The sequence below is a fragment of the Oncorhynchus mykiss genome, chromosome 10 (genome assembly GCF_057628025.1).
Source record: "Oncorhynchus mykiss isolate SJ-2025 chromosome 10, ASM5762802v1, whole genome shotgun sequence".
NCBI classification, from domain to species: Eukaryota; Metazoa; Chordata; class Actinopteri; order Salmoniformes; family Salmonidae; genus Oncorhynchus; species Oncorhynchus mykiss.
The window spans coordinates 58,396,465-58,413,148 of record NC_143031.1 but is presented as its reverse complement, the minus strand read 5'-3'; the positions used below and the strand labels follow the sequence as shown (position 1 = coordinate 58,413,148).

Genomic DNA, 16,684 nt, shown 5'->3' with positions numbered 1-16,684 from the left:
TGCGATTGCATTTGAGAAAAATCAACAATTCCCTGCATATTATGAGGGTGAATCACTGCACTATTTCTGCATAAGACTAAAAACATTGACCCATCACTTCAATCAAGTTATTAGCGTACATGTAAACCCACTCAATGAGTATATTAATTACTTTAGAAAAGGCTTTTCACTAGGCCCCAAGTGTTTTATATTGTAAGGCTGAGGACTCGTCTCTAAGCTCATTGGTAGCCTATGAAGTACTGAATCACCTGTTCTCTGTCCACCAGGGGGCGGAAGCGGTTTGTGAGTGAGGGAGACGGGGGCCTGATCAAGAACTAGTGTGTAGGAGGGGGGTGGGGGGGTTGCTCGACACCCCCCCCCCCCCCCCCCCCTCTAGATCCGCAGGCCTGAGGCTGGGCAGGCTCGCGGTCAGACTCCTCTGCTTTATCTCCGACCCACTCATCACCACCACACACCGACATCAGGTGAAGGAGGACCGAGGAGAAAGGCCCGGGCAATCTTTTTTTTTCTCTCTCTCTCTGGTCATTTTTGTAAGAAAGCAACAAAAAAAACATGGGGTTGGTGATTATTCTTTTCAGTCTGTTCTTTGAGTCTTGAGTTGAGACCATGGAGAAAGGGGGGTCAATGGAGTCACTTAAGATGGCATCATGGGGTTAAGGGTCAACGGGGAAGTGGGAAGTGGATTATGTATTGTCTTGTGCTGGCCACGGGTTATTTTGGCTTAACATTTTTTTTTGCTACACCATTGACTGTCTTTCAAATGTTATTTTTGCTTAGCATGTATAACGCTCATAAAAAAAATACAAAGCACTTGTCAAAAAAGACAAATTGTCAGCATACTGCATTGCAAGCTCTTATGAACTGAATCGCTCTTTGGAATGACCTGGACCTCTGCATTTATTTTTGGCCAAAGCGTTCTGTAATTACATAAAGACAGTTATATTTTTCTTCCTGTTGGTGGTTTTGCTCTGTGTCAGTTGGATTATTTATCTGTCCACTCCACGTTTGTGTATCTCGTTCCTAGGCAGGGTTGCTAAACTGTTTTAAGCACAGCAGCAGTTACAAAGGCCTGTCTGGTTTATAAACAGAGCCCAGATCAGGGCCTTCCTCCTTCCCCTTAGTGGAGGACTCTCCTGACTAGTACACTGTAATTGAGTGTCAGAATGGGAGTCGGGAATCGGCATCTCGAAATATACAGTACAAATACTCAGGCTCTCTAGAACCCCTCTTCCTTTCACTGAGCTGTTGATAGACAAACTGGAACACCCTGCAGGCTTTTGTAGTGTGATGTTTCATTCACGAACTCCAACTGTTAGATGTCAACCAGTGAAATCTCTTTTAGGCAGACCTGGGTTTAAAAAGTAGGGTTATCATCAAGTACATTATTGCTCTTGATTAGACTTGTCTGGTCCAATGGAAACTAATTAGTCTCCCTACCTTTGGCACTCCAGGCAGGCTACATCAAAAGCTCAAGTATGTGAAAGAAAATACATTTGAACCCAGGTCTGGCCCTAGGAGAGTGCGAAGAAAACAAGTCTTATCGCTGATCGAGGGTCTCGTATGAGAATGAAATGGATTTTTCCTGTCTTTGACTAATGTAAAGTAATAAGCTCCGATTCGTAATGTGAGGGTTCTGGATGGGGAAAACATACCGCTTGTCATTGATTTTAAAAAAATCGTAACAAAACTGGGGTTGAGTGTCATCACCCCCGTTTTGTTTACATAAACTGGTTTGGGAATGGCTTTAAGAATGAGCTAGAAGTGAGTGGTCATCGCTACCTAGGGCTCAGAGGATGTGCCTGACGTCAGCGTTTACTCCCGAGTCATCAGCTCTGAATCGCATGTTCCTGATTGCCATTCTCCATACAATCACTTATTTTACAGCGTTGAAATTGAGCAGTTCATAACTGATGCATAAAAGAAAATCTTTAGTCTTGTTACATATACAAATCACACAACTGCAGTTTGATAAGGATCTCAATCATATTCACAGTTCAATGCATTGTGTCCAGCTTATGTGAATATGTCCAAAAAGAATACTGAGGGTTTTTATACATAAGCCCCACAGAGACATCTTTGTATAAGCTAATGAACCACTTAAAGGTTGGAACTGTTTCCAATGCCCTTCCTCATGCAGTTAATTTTACAATTTCAATAAAATTCCATATTTCTCTTCAGTGTAATATTCTTTGGACATTTTTGTATAACCAGTTCCTATCACACGCTACATGATAGTGGTAGTCATATGGCAAATAAATGCTCAATCCATACTGGATAGAAAATTGATAGGATTGAATGATCAACACTGGAATGCCTTGTACAACCTGGCCCAATTCAACTACATGAATTTGGATTTAAGAATAGCTGCATATTCTGGTTTAGTGAACATTTAGGATCGCATAGTCCCAAATGTCATTGCATCAATAGTTGACTGTACAATATGTCCAAAGTATATATTGTACAGAATGGTTTGCATGGATTCAATGGTGTGACCTCTGGCCAGACAACTCGAGCTGGGGTGTATCAGTCAGTTGCAACGTTCCGTTTTGCAACAAAGGAGTTTAATTCGGGTAGGTATTCCCCCGTTTCGTTTTCTTCCTTTTAAGAAACGTTTTGCAACAATAGGCGTAATGAATATGCCCCTGGCGTGGGTTGTCAACACTTATGTACACGTCAGTGTTTCACGAGAGCTGGGGGACCAGGAAGTAGCGCGAATTATGTGCAGCTGATATTTTGTCCATTTGAAAGGTGAGTTTTTCTCCATTTACTATCTATTACATTTTCTCGGTGCTTTTTTTTTTCTCAATGTGCTGCATTATTGGCATGAAAGCTTCTTTCAAAAATCTGCAAACTCGTTTTAAAACAGGTCTGCCCGATACCTTAGTGACAGCCACCGGTTTGCTAACCATTCATTAGCCAGTTAGCTTTAGCCGAAAAGCTTGAATGTATGCTTTGCCTAGCGCAGTTCCTAAAAGAAAATGTCATACGTTGTAATAGTTAAAGGTATTTCTTTATACAACGTCGCAGGTAACGGTATGTAGTTATTTTCATAGTCGACGAGGCAACATTACATTGGCTATAAAACTACTAGTTAGTACTGTACAGTAGTTGCAAGCAATGTTGTTGCCTACTACTGAAGATGAGGTCTAGGTAGCTAGCTGCTTTTAGCAACTCTAGTATTTACACACTAGTATTTACACATTAGCTTACAAAACAACTTAATATTCCCCCGGAAGCCAGAAGTTAAATAACATTTCAATTTACTCTATTATAGACTGTAGGCGGAATGCCACAAGAGGGGGAAAAAATATGAATGTAGAAATAAACAATACCCAAACGTAGGTCTGTTGTAGACCCATGTAGTTCCTCCGCAAGATTTGCCAGACAATTTAAACTGAGTTATTCTGCTGCTCTATGTTTGCTACATACTTCAGTCGTTTTGGGGGTTGTACAGAGCAAGTCGCCAGCAATTGAAGTATCAAAGCCAATGAATGATTTCAAAACGCTGCTTTAACAACGTGTGGCTCTGACCCAACCCATCGGTTTCAGTGACCAATTAGAATGGTTAGAATGTGTTTGCATTCTAGAAATCGTTGGGGGGGTACTAAGATCCAGACTCATTGCTGGGAAGAAACTAAAGGCTTCTGCATGCTTTGGTTCGGCTGGCACCTAGAGGAGTGAACAAGTGTGCTCTCGTACTCCCTTTGAAGACCTTCACTTGGAAAAACAAGTGGCAATAGTACTGTGAGATGCCATAGCCAGAATTAATCAAAGATAGATATAACATTTACGTTCTTAAGTTAACTAGGATGTTTGCTGCAGTATTTCTCAAATAAAAAATGTGCATGAAAACGAGTCGTCTATTGTTGAATGACAGTGAACACTTCATTGAAGAATCCCTACTGTTGACCAATGAGCGACGAAGGGAAAAATGTAATGTGCACGAACAGCCGAAAAACCCTTTTGCCACATTTTCTTTGCAGTGTTACTTCAGTGCCTTGTTGCAAACAGGATGCAGGTTTGGGAATAGTTTTTATTCTGTACAGGCTTCCTTCTTTTCACTGTCAATTAGGTAAGTATTGTAGAGTAACTACAATGTTGTTGATCCATCCCCAGTTTGCTCCTATCACCTATAACTGTTTTAAAGTCACCATTGACCTCATGGCGAAATCCCTAAGCGGTTACGTTCCTCTCATGCAACTAAGTTAGGAAGGACACCTGTATCTTTTCTTCCTCCTCAGCTGGAAGGATGGGCAGGCAGAGGAAGAGAGTGGTGACCGGCGAGGCTGACCCCCCTCCCACAAGGAAAGACGAGAAGCCTGCCACCCTACAACGCAAGGAGAAAAAAAAGAAGCTCGACATTGGCAAAATCTTCATCAACATCTCCATCGGCCTCTGCATCTTCAGCCTTATCTGGTTCTTCTATGCCCTTTACATGCGTTCCTCGCTGGCCAAACGGGTGGTAACTTTGCACCACTCGCCGCCTGTCCTCGATGTCAACAGCACCAGCGCTGAGGTCTCCCCTGAGAGGTTTTGGGGCTCCTACCGACCCCAGGTCTACTTTGGGATGAAAACCAGGAGCCCAAGATCTGTTGTCACAGGTACAAGACTGTCGTTTCTCTACATTCATCCTTAAATATTTGCTAATACTATTGACTAAAGTGGCAGTTGGCAATAACTGTGTGCTATGTGGCAAGCAGTACTAACCTGTTAGTTACTTGCCAGAGGAACACAATGGAAATAAGTTGTATAAGTGTTAACCTCATATTATATCAGGGTTTATGTTAGGAGCCTACCTCTTAAGGAGCCTATCATTACCTCTTAAGGTCGAAGGATTTAATCTTATTTTCAGAGGTAGACTGGCTCTGGCAGCTAAAACAGCCAAATACCCTTATCTAAACGTGATCGATTATTAATTGAGATTTGGTTCTAGAAATATAAAGCCCTTTACTTTCATGTCACATCAAAAATCATTTAAAAATGCTAATTATACTGTTTTATCCGGCTTTATCACAGTTGCAGCCAACAGTATTTTTCAGTGACGACACGTTTCTGGCGGCCTTCTTCCGTTACACACAGGTGTTCGGAGCATGCTAGTAAGCACAGGGTGACCGTTTGTCTACCGTAAACACTCGCTGTAACATGGAGATAAGACCGTGTGGGAAGGCTAACCCTATCTTTTTATTTCTCAACTGGTAATTGAAGCGAGCTTGCCATTCAGGTGCATAGACAACTAGGCAGGCTTCAGCGCGTCACACACCACTTTGCAATGAACTGGAGGCCGTATGGATTTTGAAAACATATACTTAATTGTTTGAAACCTTAACGTATTACTACATATTATGAGGCATGTCTTTCCTTGCTTCAAAGTAGCCTAGCCAAAATTCAAACAAACGTGCAGGTAATTATTTTTTATAAAGACTTCCATACGCCATTGAAACCAACTGTATTTTATTGTCCCGTAGCCAAAGGCACAATCCTAGTCGTATTAACAACCCAGGCCAGTTGTCTTTAGATCTCCACTCTTTCATAATTTCTAATGGATATTTTCATCTGTCTCGTGAAACTGCTAATTGTATTAGGGAACGAACATTCGCGCATAGCCTTACTGCCTTTTGCGCATTGCTGCGTTTATAATGTGAATAAATAATATTTGATCAACATTTTAAGCTAAACGTTCGGATCTGTTATGAGCCTCGTTGTTTAAAAAATAATCATATGTAGCCTAGGCCTACTGGTTGTATGGTTTTGGGATCTATCGTCTCAACTGTCCTTGTCTGTTCTATTTCTTTCTCGCACAGAACAAGCTGACCAAAATAATAGGTCAACTTTTCTGCTATGGGGGATAGTAGATTGACATAGGCGAGTTATTTTTATTTTCGTAACTCGTCTCGTTGGCTGCGGAAAAGTACATGTGGACAGCTATTCGTCAAATTGTTAATCAGAATTCGGTAGGAAGGACACACGCCATTGCATCCTCAAATTGCCTGTTTTGTTAATATGAATAACCGTAATGTGATTTATTTCATTCTGAGCACCATGGGTGGACGCTCTAACCAGGTTACGCACCTAACTGCGTATGGATCCGTTACCTTTATTAAATGTCCGGTAAATTAAAATGCTGCTGGTGAAATGTCTAGCGCCACACCCTGGATTTTGGGGTTTCCGTTCGAAAAATGTGGCGCTGGACATTTGACCATCAGCCATTTTAATGTATACATAATCCATGAACATGTTTAACATTTCATATTTTGGGGAATGATGAAATAAATAAATAAAATAAATTATGTATTTCCATTTTTCTACAGGGATGATGTGGATGCGTCAGTTCTCTGAGGTGGACGTGAACCTCAGGCACACATGTGAGCAGGGCGACAGGCTGCAGGGCTATGGCTGGCTGATGCATGATGGCCTTAGCTTTGGTGTGCAGGAGATCCACGACAGCGACTTTACGCTCACCACAGAGTTTGTCAAGCGGATGGGCGGTGAGCACGGAGGGGACTGGACCTGGAGGATCACAGCCAAGCAGCATGTGAGTGTGGCAGGACACATTCACACACCTTTAAACCCATATTTGATTCTGATTATTTGTCTTACATTGAAAGACATTTGAGTTTTGAAACTATTCATATTGTCTAATGGTATGAAAAAAAAGAATTAGAATGCTACTGAACACAGAGATTTTCTCTCCCATTTCACTAAGTTTCAAAACATTTTCTCCATCTTACTGAACATGACCCAGTTCTTCCTTCCTCCAGAGTTCGGCTCCCCACGCGCCAGTCATCTCCCTGATGTTCTACGCTGCTGCCGACACCCAGGGTTACCTGGAGGCCCACGTGGAAGAGAGGAACCGTCTAGGTTCCATCACTGGGTTCTCAGAGGAGCTGGGGAATTTCAAGATCACCTTCCGCAAGCCTGTCGCTGGGGAGTCCTCCAGTGCCAAATATGCCAGGTAGGTACTCCTCCCAAACTGCTAACGTTAGCATTTTCTGACCCAAAAACCATCAGAGAGAAAGACTTTTGAAAACAGTGGACAAATATGCCACAATAGACCTTATTAATATAATGTAAATAATACCAAGCAATATTAAATACATGAAGAAAATCAGAAGAAGAAGTGAAAAATAGAAATAGCACATAATCAATCTTTATCAATAAAGTCAGTGAGCCTGTCAAGAGGGAAACATGATATGTAAAATAAATAATGTAGTATGAAACAAAGCATTGCAAATAATAAAGGCACAGCTGCTACCGCAATGCATTGAGACACAAAGCAGAGCTAGGACATGTCCTCAGTGTCTGCGATGAAGATGGCCAACCAAACTGCTGTTCTGGCTCTGATATAAAGGTTTTGTTCAACCTTTTGAGGGACAGAACAGAGAGACATTGATCTGTTCCAGTGGTGAGGACAAAGTCAATAGAGACTCCGATGCATAGGAATTGAAGGAACAGCAAGATTTCATGAGGAGGTTGCATAATCAAGCCACAATGCAGGCCAGAAAAGAGTGTTGAATAGAAGGTCGGAAGAGCAGGAACACAGCAACCAAAACAAGCCGATCACAAGTGTGTCTGCCATTTAGACAGGAAAGGACAAGGCTCCTTTTCAGTTTTCATTCAACATAACACATCGGTCAGTATGCAGTCCCTGACCCTTGGCTGAAGTAGTATGAAATCACAGGTCTTGCCACTTTCCAGGAGGCCAATGCACTCTGAAGGGTATAAAACCCTTTGGTGACTGCAGGTCAAAGATATTGGTGCCTTGCTCCAATTCTGAGTGGAAGCTTTGGAAAAATGAGAACATGAGAGATTCCTGCTACCTTCAGGGTGGTTCACCTTTGTCTTCTCTCCTTTCCTCAGCTACAACTACCTCCAGACCATGTCGCCAGGCTTGGAGAGGCTGACGGACATTGTGAGGAACAGCTTGAACCGCAGATTCGTCTACAGCCACCCCTCTGGCGAGAAGAGGCAGTACATTGCGGTGGACACCTACAAGCCCCAGCACCAGCCGAAATCAGCCGACCCCAGAAAGGAGAGTGACTTTGTCCTGCACCAGGTCACCGTCCAGACGCCCTTCCAGATTGAGGTCCTGTTCGAGTCTGGTAGCTTCCGCGATCGTCCCAACCAGCTGTCAGCGGCGGCCATGACAGAGGAGCTGGAGAAGAGGAAGGCGGCGTTCGACGCCAAGTTCGAGAAGACGTTCGGCCTCCAGGCCAAAGGCTTGGGCCAGGCCCAGGTGAAGTTCAGCAAGGCGGCGCTGAGCAACATGCTGGGCGGGATGGGTTACTTCTACGGCCAGTCGGTGGTCCAGTCGGTGTACAATGAGTACCCGCTGCTCTACCCTGAGGGTGCCCTGTTCACCGCCGTGCCCTCGCGTTCCTTCTTCCCCCGGGGGTTCCTGTGGGACGAAGGCTTCCACCAGCTGCTGCTCAGCAAGTGGGACCCCCAGGTGACGCGGGAGGCCACGGCTCACTGGTTGGACCTGGTCAATATGGAGGGATGGATTCCCCGGGAGCAGATCCTTGGTGACGAGGCGCGCAGCAAGGTTCCTGCCGAGTTTGTGGTGCAGCGCAATGAGAACGCCAACCCTCCCACCCTCTTCTTGGCCCTGCAGAAGCTAGTGGAGCAGCTCCAAGCCAACCCGGACGCAGAGTCCTCACGGCCCACCCTGCCCTTCCTCCGCAGGCTCTACCCCCGGCTCCAGACGTGGTTTGAGTGGTACAACACCACCCAGACAGGCCCGCTGCCCAACTCCTACCGCTGGCGGGGCCGTGACAAGGACACCAACCTCTTCCTCAATCCCAAGACGCTGACATCCGGCCTGGATGACTATCCGCGGGCCTCGCATCCATCAGCTGAGGAGCGCCACGTGGACCTGCACTGCTGGATGGCCCTGGCGTCAGGCACCATGGCCAGCGTAGCCCGGCTGCTGGGTGAGCCACACCAGGAGTACGAGCGCACCCACCAGACGCTCAGCGACAACGCACTGCTGGACGAGCTGCACTGGTCAAACCAGCTTCGCTCCTTCAGCGACTATGGAAACCACACGCAGGCGGTGTCGCTGCAGCAGGAGAAGGTGTACGTGCCCCCAGGGCAGCCGAGGCACCAGTTTCCCGTGGCGCGCCTGGTGCGCTCGGTCCGCCGGGCCCCCAAGCCGCAGTTCGTCAATGCTTTGGGCTACATCAGCCTATTCCCCTTCCTGCTGCACGTCCTAACGCCCGACTCGCCCAAGCTAGAACACATCTTCAGAGACATGAGGGACGCGGACAAGCTGTGGACGCCCTACGGCCTGCGCTCTCTGTCCAGGGCCGACCCACTCTACATGAAACGCAACACGGAGCACGATGCCCCCTACTGGCGGGGCCCCATATGGATCAACATTAACTACCTGGCTGTCAGGGCCCTGCACCACTATGGCAACACTGAGGGGCCATATCAGGAGAAGGCGGCCACCCTCTACCAGGAACTCAGAACTAATATCATGAACAATGTTTACAGACAGTATGCAGAGACTGGGTATATATGGGAACAGTACAATGACAGCACGGGCAGTGGGCAAGGGAGCCACCCCTTCACCGGCTGGTCGGCACTAACTGTTTTGATAATGGCTGAGCAGTATTGACACTGATGCAAAAAAAATATATCTTGCTTTTTGTAAGATGTTCTCTTAAAATGTGCCATTTTTACTCCCTCCATCTGTCTCCTTAATGCCAACAGATGTTAGGTCTATGATTTTAAGATTTTCTTAAATAATATGATTTTCTCAAATGATAACTAGAACTCCAATGTTCCAATTCTTCACCTTTGGCTGTCTCATTGAGTGTTTGTACAAAGCCCATACCGCAAAGAATGCATGAAAGGTTATTTTTGACTACCCCAAATACTTCTCAATGAACTCCCCAAGTGCCGCCTGACTGAGAGAAGTCTGTCTGATGGCAGAAACCTTTTAAGAACTATAGTAACAATAGTAGTAGCAAAAGAATAGTCTTGACATAAATCATTCAAATGGTATCATATCAAGACTACCGCAGGAACTAATGCACTTTTCAAAGTCAATCATTCAAGCGTTTTCTTTTTTTTTTGTCTCCGCAGATGTTTTCTGTTGAACAAAATAATACTTGTATTGAGAAATAGTGTATTCAGTCTTAAAATATTTGATCCCTAGGTTAATTTTGTTTCGGGTTGCTTTGTCCCGTCGTCATACAATCTCATTTAAGCCCGTATAAAATTGAGAAATAAGTTTTGATGTCGTCAAATGTTTTGCTGCGAACACAAACGGTTTCCTGTTAATTTTATCAATGCAAAACAAGACGAAGATGTATCGTATCTCCACTGGTAGCAGATACCCTGAGTGGCACGGAATAACATGACTATCTTCATTGCGTTGGTTTGTTACATCTTCATTGGAAAGAACAATAAATATGTCAAACCCTTATGTATTGTGTCTGACTGCTGATTTCCTTTTTTTTTTCAGTGTCTGTGGAAAGGATGATTTACATTCAAGTCATTATCGCCTTTTAGGAAAGACACATATATTTGCTCAATATCTACCATTTGTGTGGTGTTACTCTAGCTTCTGGTTTTGGTAACCAATCATTACATATTAGCAATTCAATGAAAGTAGATATTTTTTTAAATAGTTTATAGCAGTGCTTATTAAGGTGTATTAAACTACAGCTGATAATGTACACTTCTAATAGGAGTGACCCTCCGGATCGGTAACCGGTGACTGGGTCGATTTGTCTCGCTTTGTTTCCTTGCATCCTCTCTCCTAACCTCCTTCTCAACCATATTGGACGAGATGGTCCATGGATCCTTCCCTGGGAGCTCTTTCTCCGATGGGTTTTAAGAAACAGGAGAGGCGAGGAAAGATGAATTGAGAAAGTGCCACTATGGGAGCCTGATCCTGGTCCTTTGTCAGACTGCGACACACGAAGGACAGCCGCTGACGTCAATCCGCAGAGAGTCATTGTTTCTGCGGTGCCCGTTACCATGGCGAGGCGTCGTTGTGAAGGGGCCCATGGGCAAATTGGATAAAATGGACAGGCTCGGAGTGCATCGCCGGTGTCAACTTCTTTTCAAGTGTTGACATGCAGAGAGTCGAGACACATACAAACACGACAGGAGCATAGTGTACAGTGGCTAGATCTTTGTTAACACAGCAGTGTGTGTATGAACACCATTACAGAGGGCCTGGCTCCTGATTGCACTGATGTTGGTTTCCAGCTTCCACGTGACCCTGGGACAGAATCCTTTCTGGCTTTCATGTTATCACAGCCTTTGATTAGATGTGTAGTTCAAGGTTGGTCTCGGCGCTGTCAGGTTTGCAGTTCTATAAATAGGCCTATGCTCAGGAGGAAGAGGCACTGGCTGTAGCTAGTCTGGCTCCAAAGTGCAGTTAGAGAATGATTGCAAAAGTTGAAAAAGAGAGCAACGCAACATTCAGTATTTATCTTAAAACTGTCATCACCAACATAAAGCAGACATATTTTCTGTGTTCTTGTAATTTCCCTCCCTTTTTGGAAGTAGGCTACTGGAAATGTTTCATTAAAAAACAGAAGCGCAACTGCTAATGGTGATTTATCCTTTTTATTGATAAACATAGAGACATTTATTGTTCATCGTCGTTAGCCCCAATGTAGAATAGGGTTTCAAAAGTCCTGTAACTTTCCCCAAATTCCCAGGTTTTCCAGCCTACTGATTCCGGGAACATCCCAAACAAAATTTCTAATGTAAAAAAACGGGGAATTTTGGGAATGTTAGCAACCAACAATTGAGTGGAGTGTGGAAGTGATAGTTCACTCTGTTGTTCAGTAGGGAGGAGATGTGTCAGAGGTTCCACATCAGAGGCTGACAGTGCAGAGGGTTTAGCACAGTGGTATTCAGACTTTTTCAGTAGAGACCCTAATTTTTCCGCCAGAATTTCAGTGGACCCCATTTTTTTCCACAAGAATTTGTTGCAACCCCACCCCAAGTGACACAACCTTAAAATCGGTCAATTTAGATTTTTACATCAACAAATAACCTTAAATTCATTGCATTTATCTCTTATCAAATAAGTACATAATAAGTACATTTACTCAATAACATTGTATCTTTTAAATTTTCTTTCTAAAGAACATATGTATATTGTTCCATACAATAATCTGTACTCTTAAATATTATATATATTTTTTTTATCACATTTTGGGGAAAACATTGCAGTTTCCACGCGACCGGTTTAGCACAGTGCTGCTGGGTCTAATGTGCATGGGTAATATATTGTTGCTTTAGAATTTGACCCCTTGACCTGATAATGCAATGCTGGTCATCATGGGCCTTGGGCCTGAGTAATACGGTAGAACCACAAGCACACACCTCTCTCTCACTCTCACACTGAGGAAATGTATTCCACATTTCCACATCCCCTCCAAGCAATGGCAGTCAGTCAGAAAAAAATGTGTTAATTCCTTTGAAGAGAGCGGCCCATCAGTGTGACTAAAGCATTCACCGAGCATTTCCCCTGTTCCGAAGACCCCTTTTTTCACAGTGAAATGGGATAATAGCCAAATGGCATCGGAGCTCACTAATGCGGCTGCATAATAAACAGATGAGTCAGGCCCATGGTGTCGGTCTATTCATTGGTGCATTTTCTCTGTATGGATTTACAGCCAACAATATGTGAGCTTCCTCTGGAGAATTTGTGACTGCCCAATACCCTGTTAGAAGGAAGCAATGTGTTGGGCAAAGTCTCACATTTCAATTATTGCATTGTTTGCCTTTAAAAAAGCAAATGACATATGGAGAGCATCATTCAGGTAATGCTGGTTGGAGATCGAAATGAAGAACCCCTCTTTCAGCACAGCTATCTAGAATGCAATGACTAGAAAGTTATGCTAGAGGGAGCTGATTAATAACCAAGTGTGTTTCTTTATTCCAAATGGACCCTTAATCCCCTGCCTCCTACCCCTTAGGACTTCCTGTAGACATGGAAGGCTTGGATGAATGTAAGCAGTATGGTAAATAACTTTACCTTACCCTCTGATAGGTTGGGTGGAGTTTTGCTTATCCAATCCTTTCAGATCTACAGGAGTGTCCAGGACAAGGGGTCCATTCGGAATTGAACATTGTACAGCTGGCAGATTTGTACGTCGGGATGTTAAGGAAATGTTTGGGGTTAGAGTTAGGTTAATGGGGCTGAGGTTAGGGTGAAAGTTAGGGTCAGATTTGACTGTTTTCCCTCACCTTTTGCCCTTTGTAATTTTTTTCTCCCTCTTTCTTTGTTTTGTGTGTAAGGAGTATTTTTGACACATTTGTTTGTAAAATACACTGTAAATAAATGTTGATTTGATTTGGTTAGGCATATGGTGAGTTTGACCGGCGTCAGGCACCATACAAAATCTGCCGGCCGCATATAGCAACACTTCCAACGAATCAAGCTTTTCTGGAGTTGGAGAAAAGCTCTTTTTGAATACAGTTCGACTATCGCTTTACACTTACAATTGAGAAGTGCAGTACATTAGCCCTATAAATGGGTAATTATGCTAATGGATCAATTTGTGTAACATGTGATGGTGGTAATGAAGAGTATCTCTAGGCAATTCACTGGCTGTGCGTAGATCCTAGATCATTGTTTCATGCTGGCACGTACATTAGAGTCAATGGAGCGTGTTCTCATAGATACAGGGGAGACTTGTCAGCGGCTTTGTCCTGGGGTGATATGATAATGTGGGGGGGGGGGGGGGGGGGGGGGGGGGAATCACCTGACTCTCCGATGACACAGGTTTTCAAATTAGGTGAGAATGCTGGCAGCCTCTGGCTCTGTCTATGAGCTCACGCTATGACGTTTAGGTTTGTTTGTGCGTGTGACTGTGTGTGGATTCCACAACACACCCCGTGGCCAAACTGGCCCCTCTGAGCTCGGCTAATGTTTTTCCCTCACTCCCAGCTCCCAAACACTCATTAGCGCGTCTCACAATGATTAAAATGCTGATGTTGACGCCAAGCGGCGGGCGTACACTCTGGTGGCGCCTCGCCTCTGACATCACTGCCTCTCCCAGGGGAGCATGGGATGTCGATAGACGCAAGAGCGGAGCGTCGAGTGTGTGTGTGTGTGTCCGTCCGTCCGTTAGCAAAACAAAACAACATCCTCTTCCTGCGCAGTTCCCTGTCTTCCCTCCCCTCACTAGTTAGGCCTATTGTCCTCACCACCACCGACAACAAATGCCCTCCACACTTTCTTATCTTTCATAATAGAGCTCCCCTGATATGCCACCACACTCACTCCCCTTCCTCCCTCCCTTCCTTCTCTCACCCCAGGACTGGTTCTCGCATCTCTCCGTGACCCTCTCCCCGCCCTCATGCCCAGCACCTCTACCCCTCTGCCCCCTTCAGAAGCCTACAGTGCATTCCAGCAACCAGAAGCACCCAGCAGCAGCCGCTCCATCCAGTATCTCTACAGTACCCACACTGCCCTCTGTGCTGGTTATGTAAAGCCTGGCCGCTATAAATAGTGCTCACCCAGGATCTTTTGTCTTTACCTGCTCTTCGCTCTTAGCCCAACAGTTTTATATCTGGAGTGAAGCTGTGGAAAGCTAGTGCCATGCCGAGCGGCCGTAACCATAGTTACTTTTGTTAGCCCGACCGAGCCTTTGCATTCTCTCAGTCTTGTTGCCTCAGAACAGCTGCAAGTTATTTGTTTGTATTCACTGTTCCCTCTCACTATCTATCTCTATCTATCTCTCTCTCTCTTGTGATTGTGCATCAAAAAGGTGATTGAATCACTGTTTGGCCTATCAGATATCCTTTATTTCGAGCGTGGACTGTCATCATAACCCATTCTCCCTGTTGCATATTGTCTATGTATCAAATAAGCAAGCCTGCTTCAAACTCAGCAGTCAATATATATTTGTAGAATATCTCAAAAATGGCAGTCGAAGGCAGTCAGAATGTTGGTCCCTATTGATTTTGAATAGTACAGATGGTTTTTAAGTGGGGTCTAGATTTTGCGTGGACATTTGGGTAGAGCATTTTGTGCCCTTGGAGGTAGTTGTTGCACCTTGCAGAGAAAATCATACAGCTTTCCTCAGCTTTGTTTTAACTGTATAATCATCACCCTACTGTACATGTGATTTTCACTGTTCAAGGCCATCTGTCACTCACAACACAATGACAGCCTAGCACTTCAGGTTCTATTTCACCCTAAGTAACTTCCAACCAAGCTAAATATTGCCCTTACCCTCAACATCAACCACAAAGGGTATCATTTCACTGTTATAATTTCACTCTGCGTTCCATTACGCCACTTTAACTTCCAAGCCTCTGAGTAGTTAGGTAACGGCAGGTAGCTGGCACAGGGCCAGTGGGACCAGCAAGTTGGCCTGTCAGAGTGCTACTCGAGCGGGGATCCTGTGGTGAGAGGAGGGCAGGGTTGGGTAGGGGCCCAAATGAGTGTGAGATGTGTGGGGGTGTTTTGGCGAGGGGGAGGGCTGGGTGAACCGCTGGAGCTGGAGCCCACTGCCACCATCTGCAGTCCCGATTGGAGAAAGAAGTGCAGGCACTAATCCCATCGCTGCTGGAGAGGAGAGGAAAAGAGAGGAGAGAAGAGAGGGAAGGGGCGGCCGGGGACAGAGGTGGGCGAGCGGACGGGTGTATTTTAAGAACACAAGGGAAACCTGCCACACCGACCAACAGACAGGGGCCTAGTTACCCGGGCTTCCCCAACCCATCACTCCCACAGAGACAGAGAGAAAGAGCTGCTCCTTCAAAAGAAAAACCACGCTTCCGCTCCTCTCTCTCTCTCTCTCTCTCTCTCTCCCTCTTTCTCTCTGCTCTCTCCATCACCCGGTGTTTGAATGATGGTATATGTAACTATGCGTGGCCCAACGAGAGAGAGATAGAGAGAAGGAAGGGATAAAAAAAACTTGGCAGCCGAGGCGAGCATCTTGTATTTATAGCGAGTCGTGTTTCCGGCAGAGGTTTCTTGGTGTTAGCACTCCCAATCCATTTTATTCGCTTCTCTTCAGAAGCCCTATTCTACATCCATCCAGGTTTAGACGGAGATGTTCTCTCATGTGTTGCCTAAGGGGGTATTTCATATTTTAATGTGGGGGACTTTCTTGTCAGAAATGGACTGGGTGGGGGGGGTTATAGGATTTCTCCTTCTCTTTTTGTGGTATTGCCTCCAAAAACCTGTTGTATCTAGGTAATTAAATTCAAATGTATCGGTGAATAAACAGCTCTTGAGCTCAAGCCTAGATACTGGATATAAATTATTATTGTTGTGTTCCCCATAGTGTGCTACTTTTGACCAAAGCCCTATTGGGACTAAATACGGAATAGGGTGCCATTTTAGGACACAGTCCTGCATTATAGAGTATGATAGTGTATGCATTTCATTACCAAATGGATGGTTTCAGGGGAGGATTCTCTATGCTCTGTATACAGTCTTCCCTCTATAAGGAATTGTATATCAAGTATTCTCTCTATTCTCTACCAGGAACTGTATATGTCCAATGGGGAGCTTCTAATGACCACAGATGTTATGCTTTGATGAGGGTTAATTGGCACCTTCAATTGGCTAAAGAGAGAGCGCATGCTTAACCCTTATCCCTATATCCTTATATCTTCTAGGCCTTTCAGCATGCTCTGCAGTTTCCCTCAAGCATCCTGCTTTGTGTGCTCTTTCAGCAATGGGATAGGCACCATG

General features: G+C 44.8%; 2 protein-coding genes across 5 annotated transcripts in view; both read left to right on the top strand.

The window, feature by feature from the left end:
- The window catches only part of LOC110534338 (programmed cell death protein 4), a 32,822-nt gene extending 30,639 nt beyond the window's left edge, over window positions 1-2,183 (top strand). For both annotated transcript variants that reach the window (XM_036933420.2, XM_090187189.1), the window contains exon 12: window positions 267-2,183. In XM_036933420.2, coding sequence (XP_036789315.2) covers window positions 267-318 — 52 coding nt within the window. In that variant the 3' untranslated portion in view covers window positions 319-2,183. The remainder of the gene's footprint in view (window positions 1-266) is intronic.
- A 79-nt stretch (window positions 2,184-2,262) lies between these two features.
- mogs (mannosyl-oligosaccharide glucosidase) lies at window positions 2,263-10,432 on the top strand. 3 transcript variants are annotated; one of them, XM_021619129.3, is made up of 5 exons: window positions 2,263-2,748; window positions 4,242-4,601; window positions 6,309-6,532; window positions 6,759-6,952; window positions 7,858-10,432. In XM_021619129.3, the coding sequence occupies exons 2-5, from the start codon at window positions 4,250-4,252 to the stop codon at window positions 9,617-9,619; spliced, it is 2,532 nt and encodes an 843-aa protein (XP_021474804.1). In that variant the 5' UTR covers window positions 2,263-2,748; window positions 4,242-4,249; the 3' UTR covers window positions 9,620-10,432. The 3 variants fall into 3 exon arrangements, with proteins under 3 accessions (XP_021474804.1, XP_021474805.1, XP_036789313.1); XM_021619130.3 differs by lacking the exons at window positions 2,263-2,748; window positions 4,242-4,601 and adding an exon at window positions 5,076-5,195; XM_036933418.2 differs by lacking the exons at window positions 2,263-2,748; window positions 4,242-4,601 and adding an exon at window positions 5,125-5,401.
- The last annotated feature ends 6,252 nt before the right edge of the window (window positions 10,433-16,684 follow it).

Coding starts and splice junctions, on each gene's coding strand:
- mogs (XM_021619129.3), top strand. CDS start 4,250: ATGGGCAGGCAGAGGAAGAGAGTGGTGACCGGCGAGGCTGACCCCCCT. Junction 4,602..6,308: donor CCCAAGATCTGTTGTCACAG/GTACAAGACTGT, acceptor ATTTTTCTACAG/GGATGATGTGGATGCGTCAG. Junction 6,533..6,758: donor GGATCACAGCCAAGCAGCAT/GTGAGTGTGGCA, acceptor TCCTTCCTCCAG/AGTTCGGCTCCCCACGCGCC.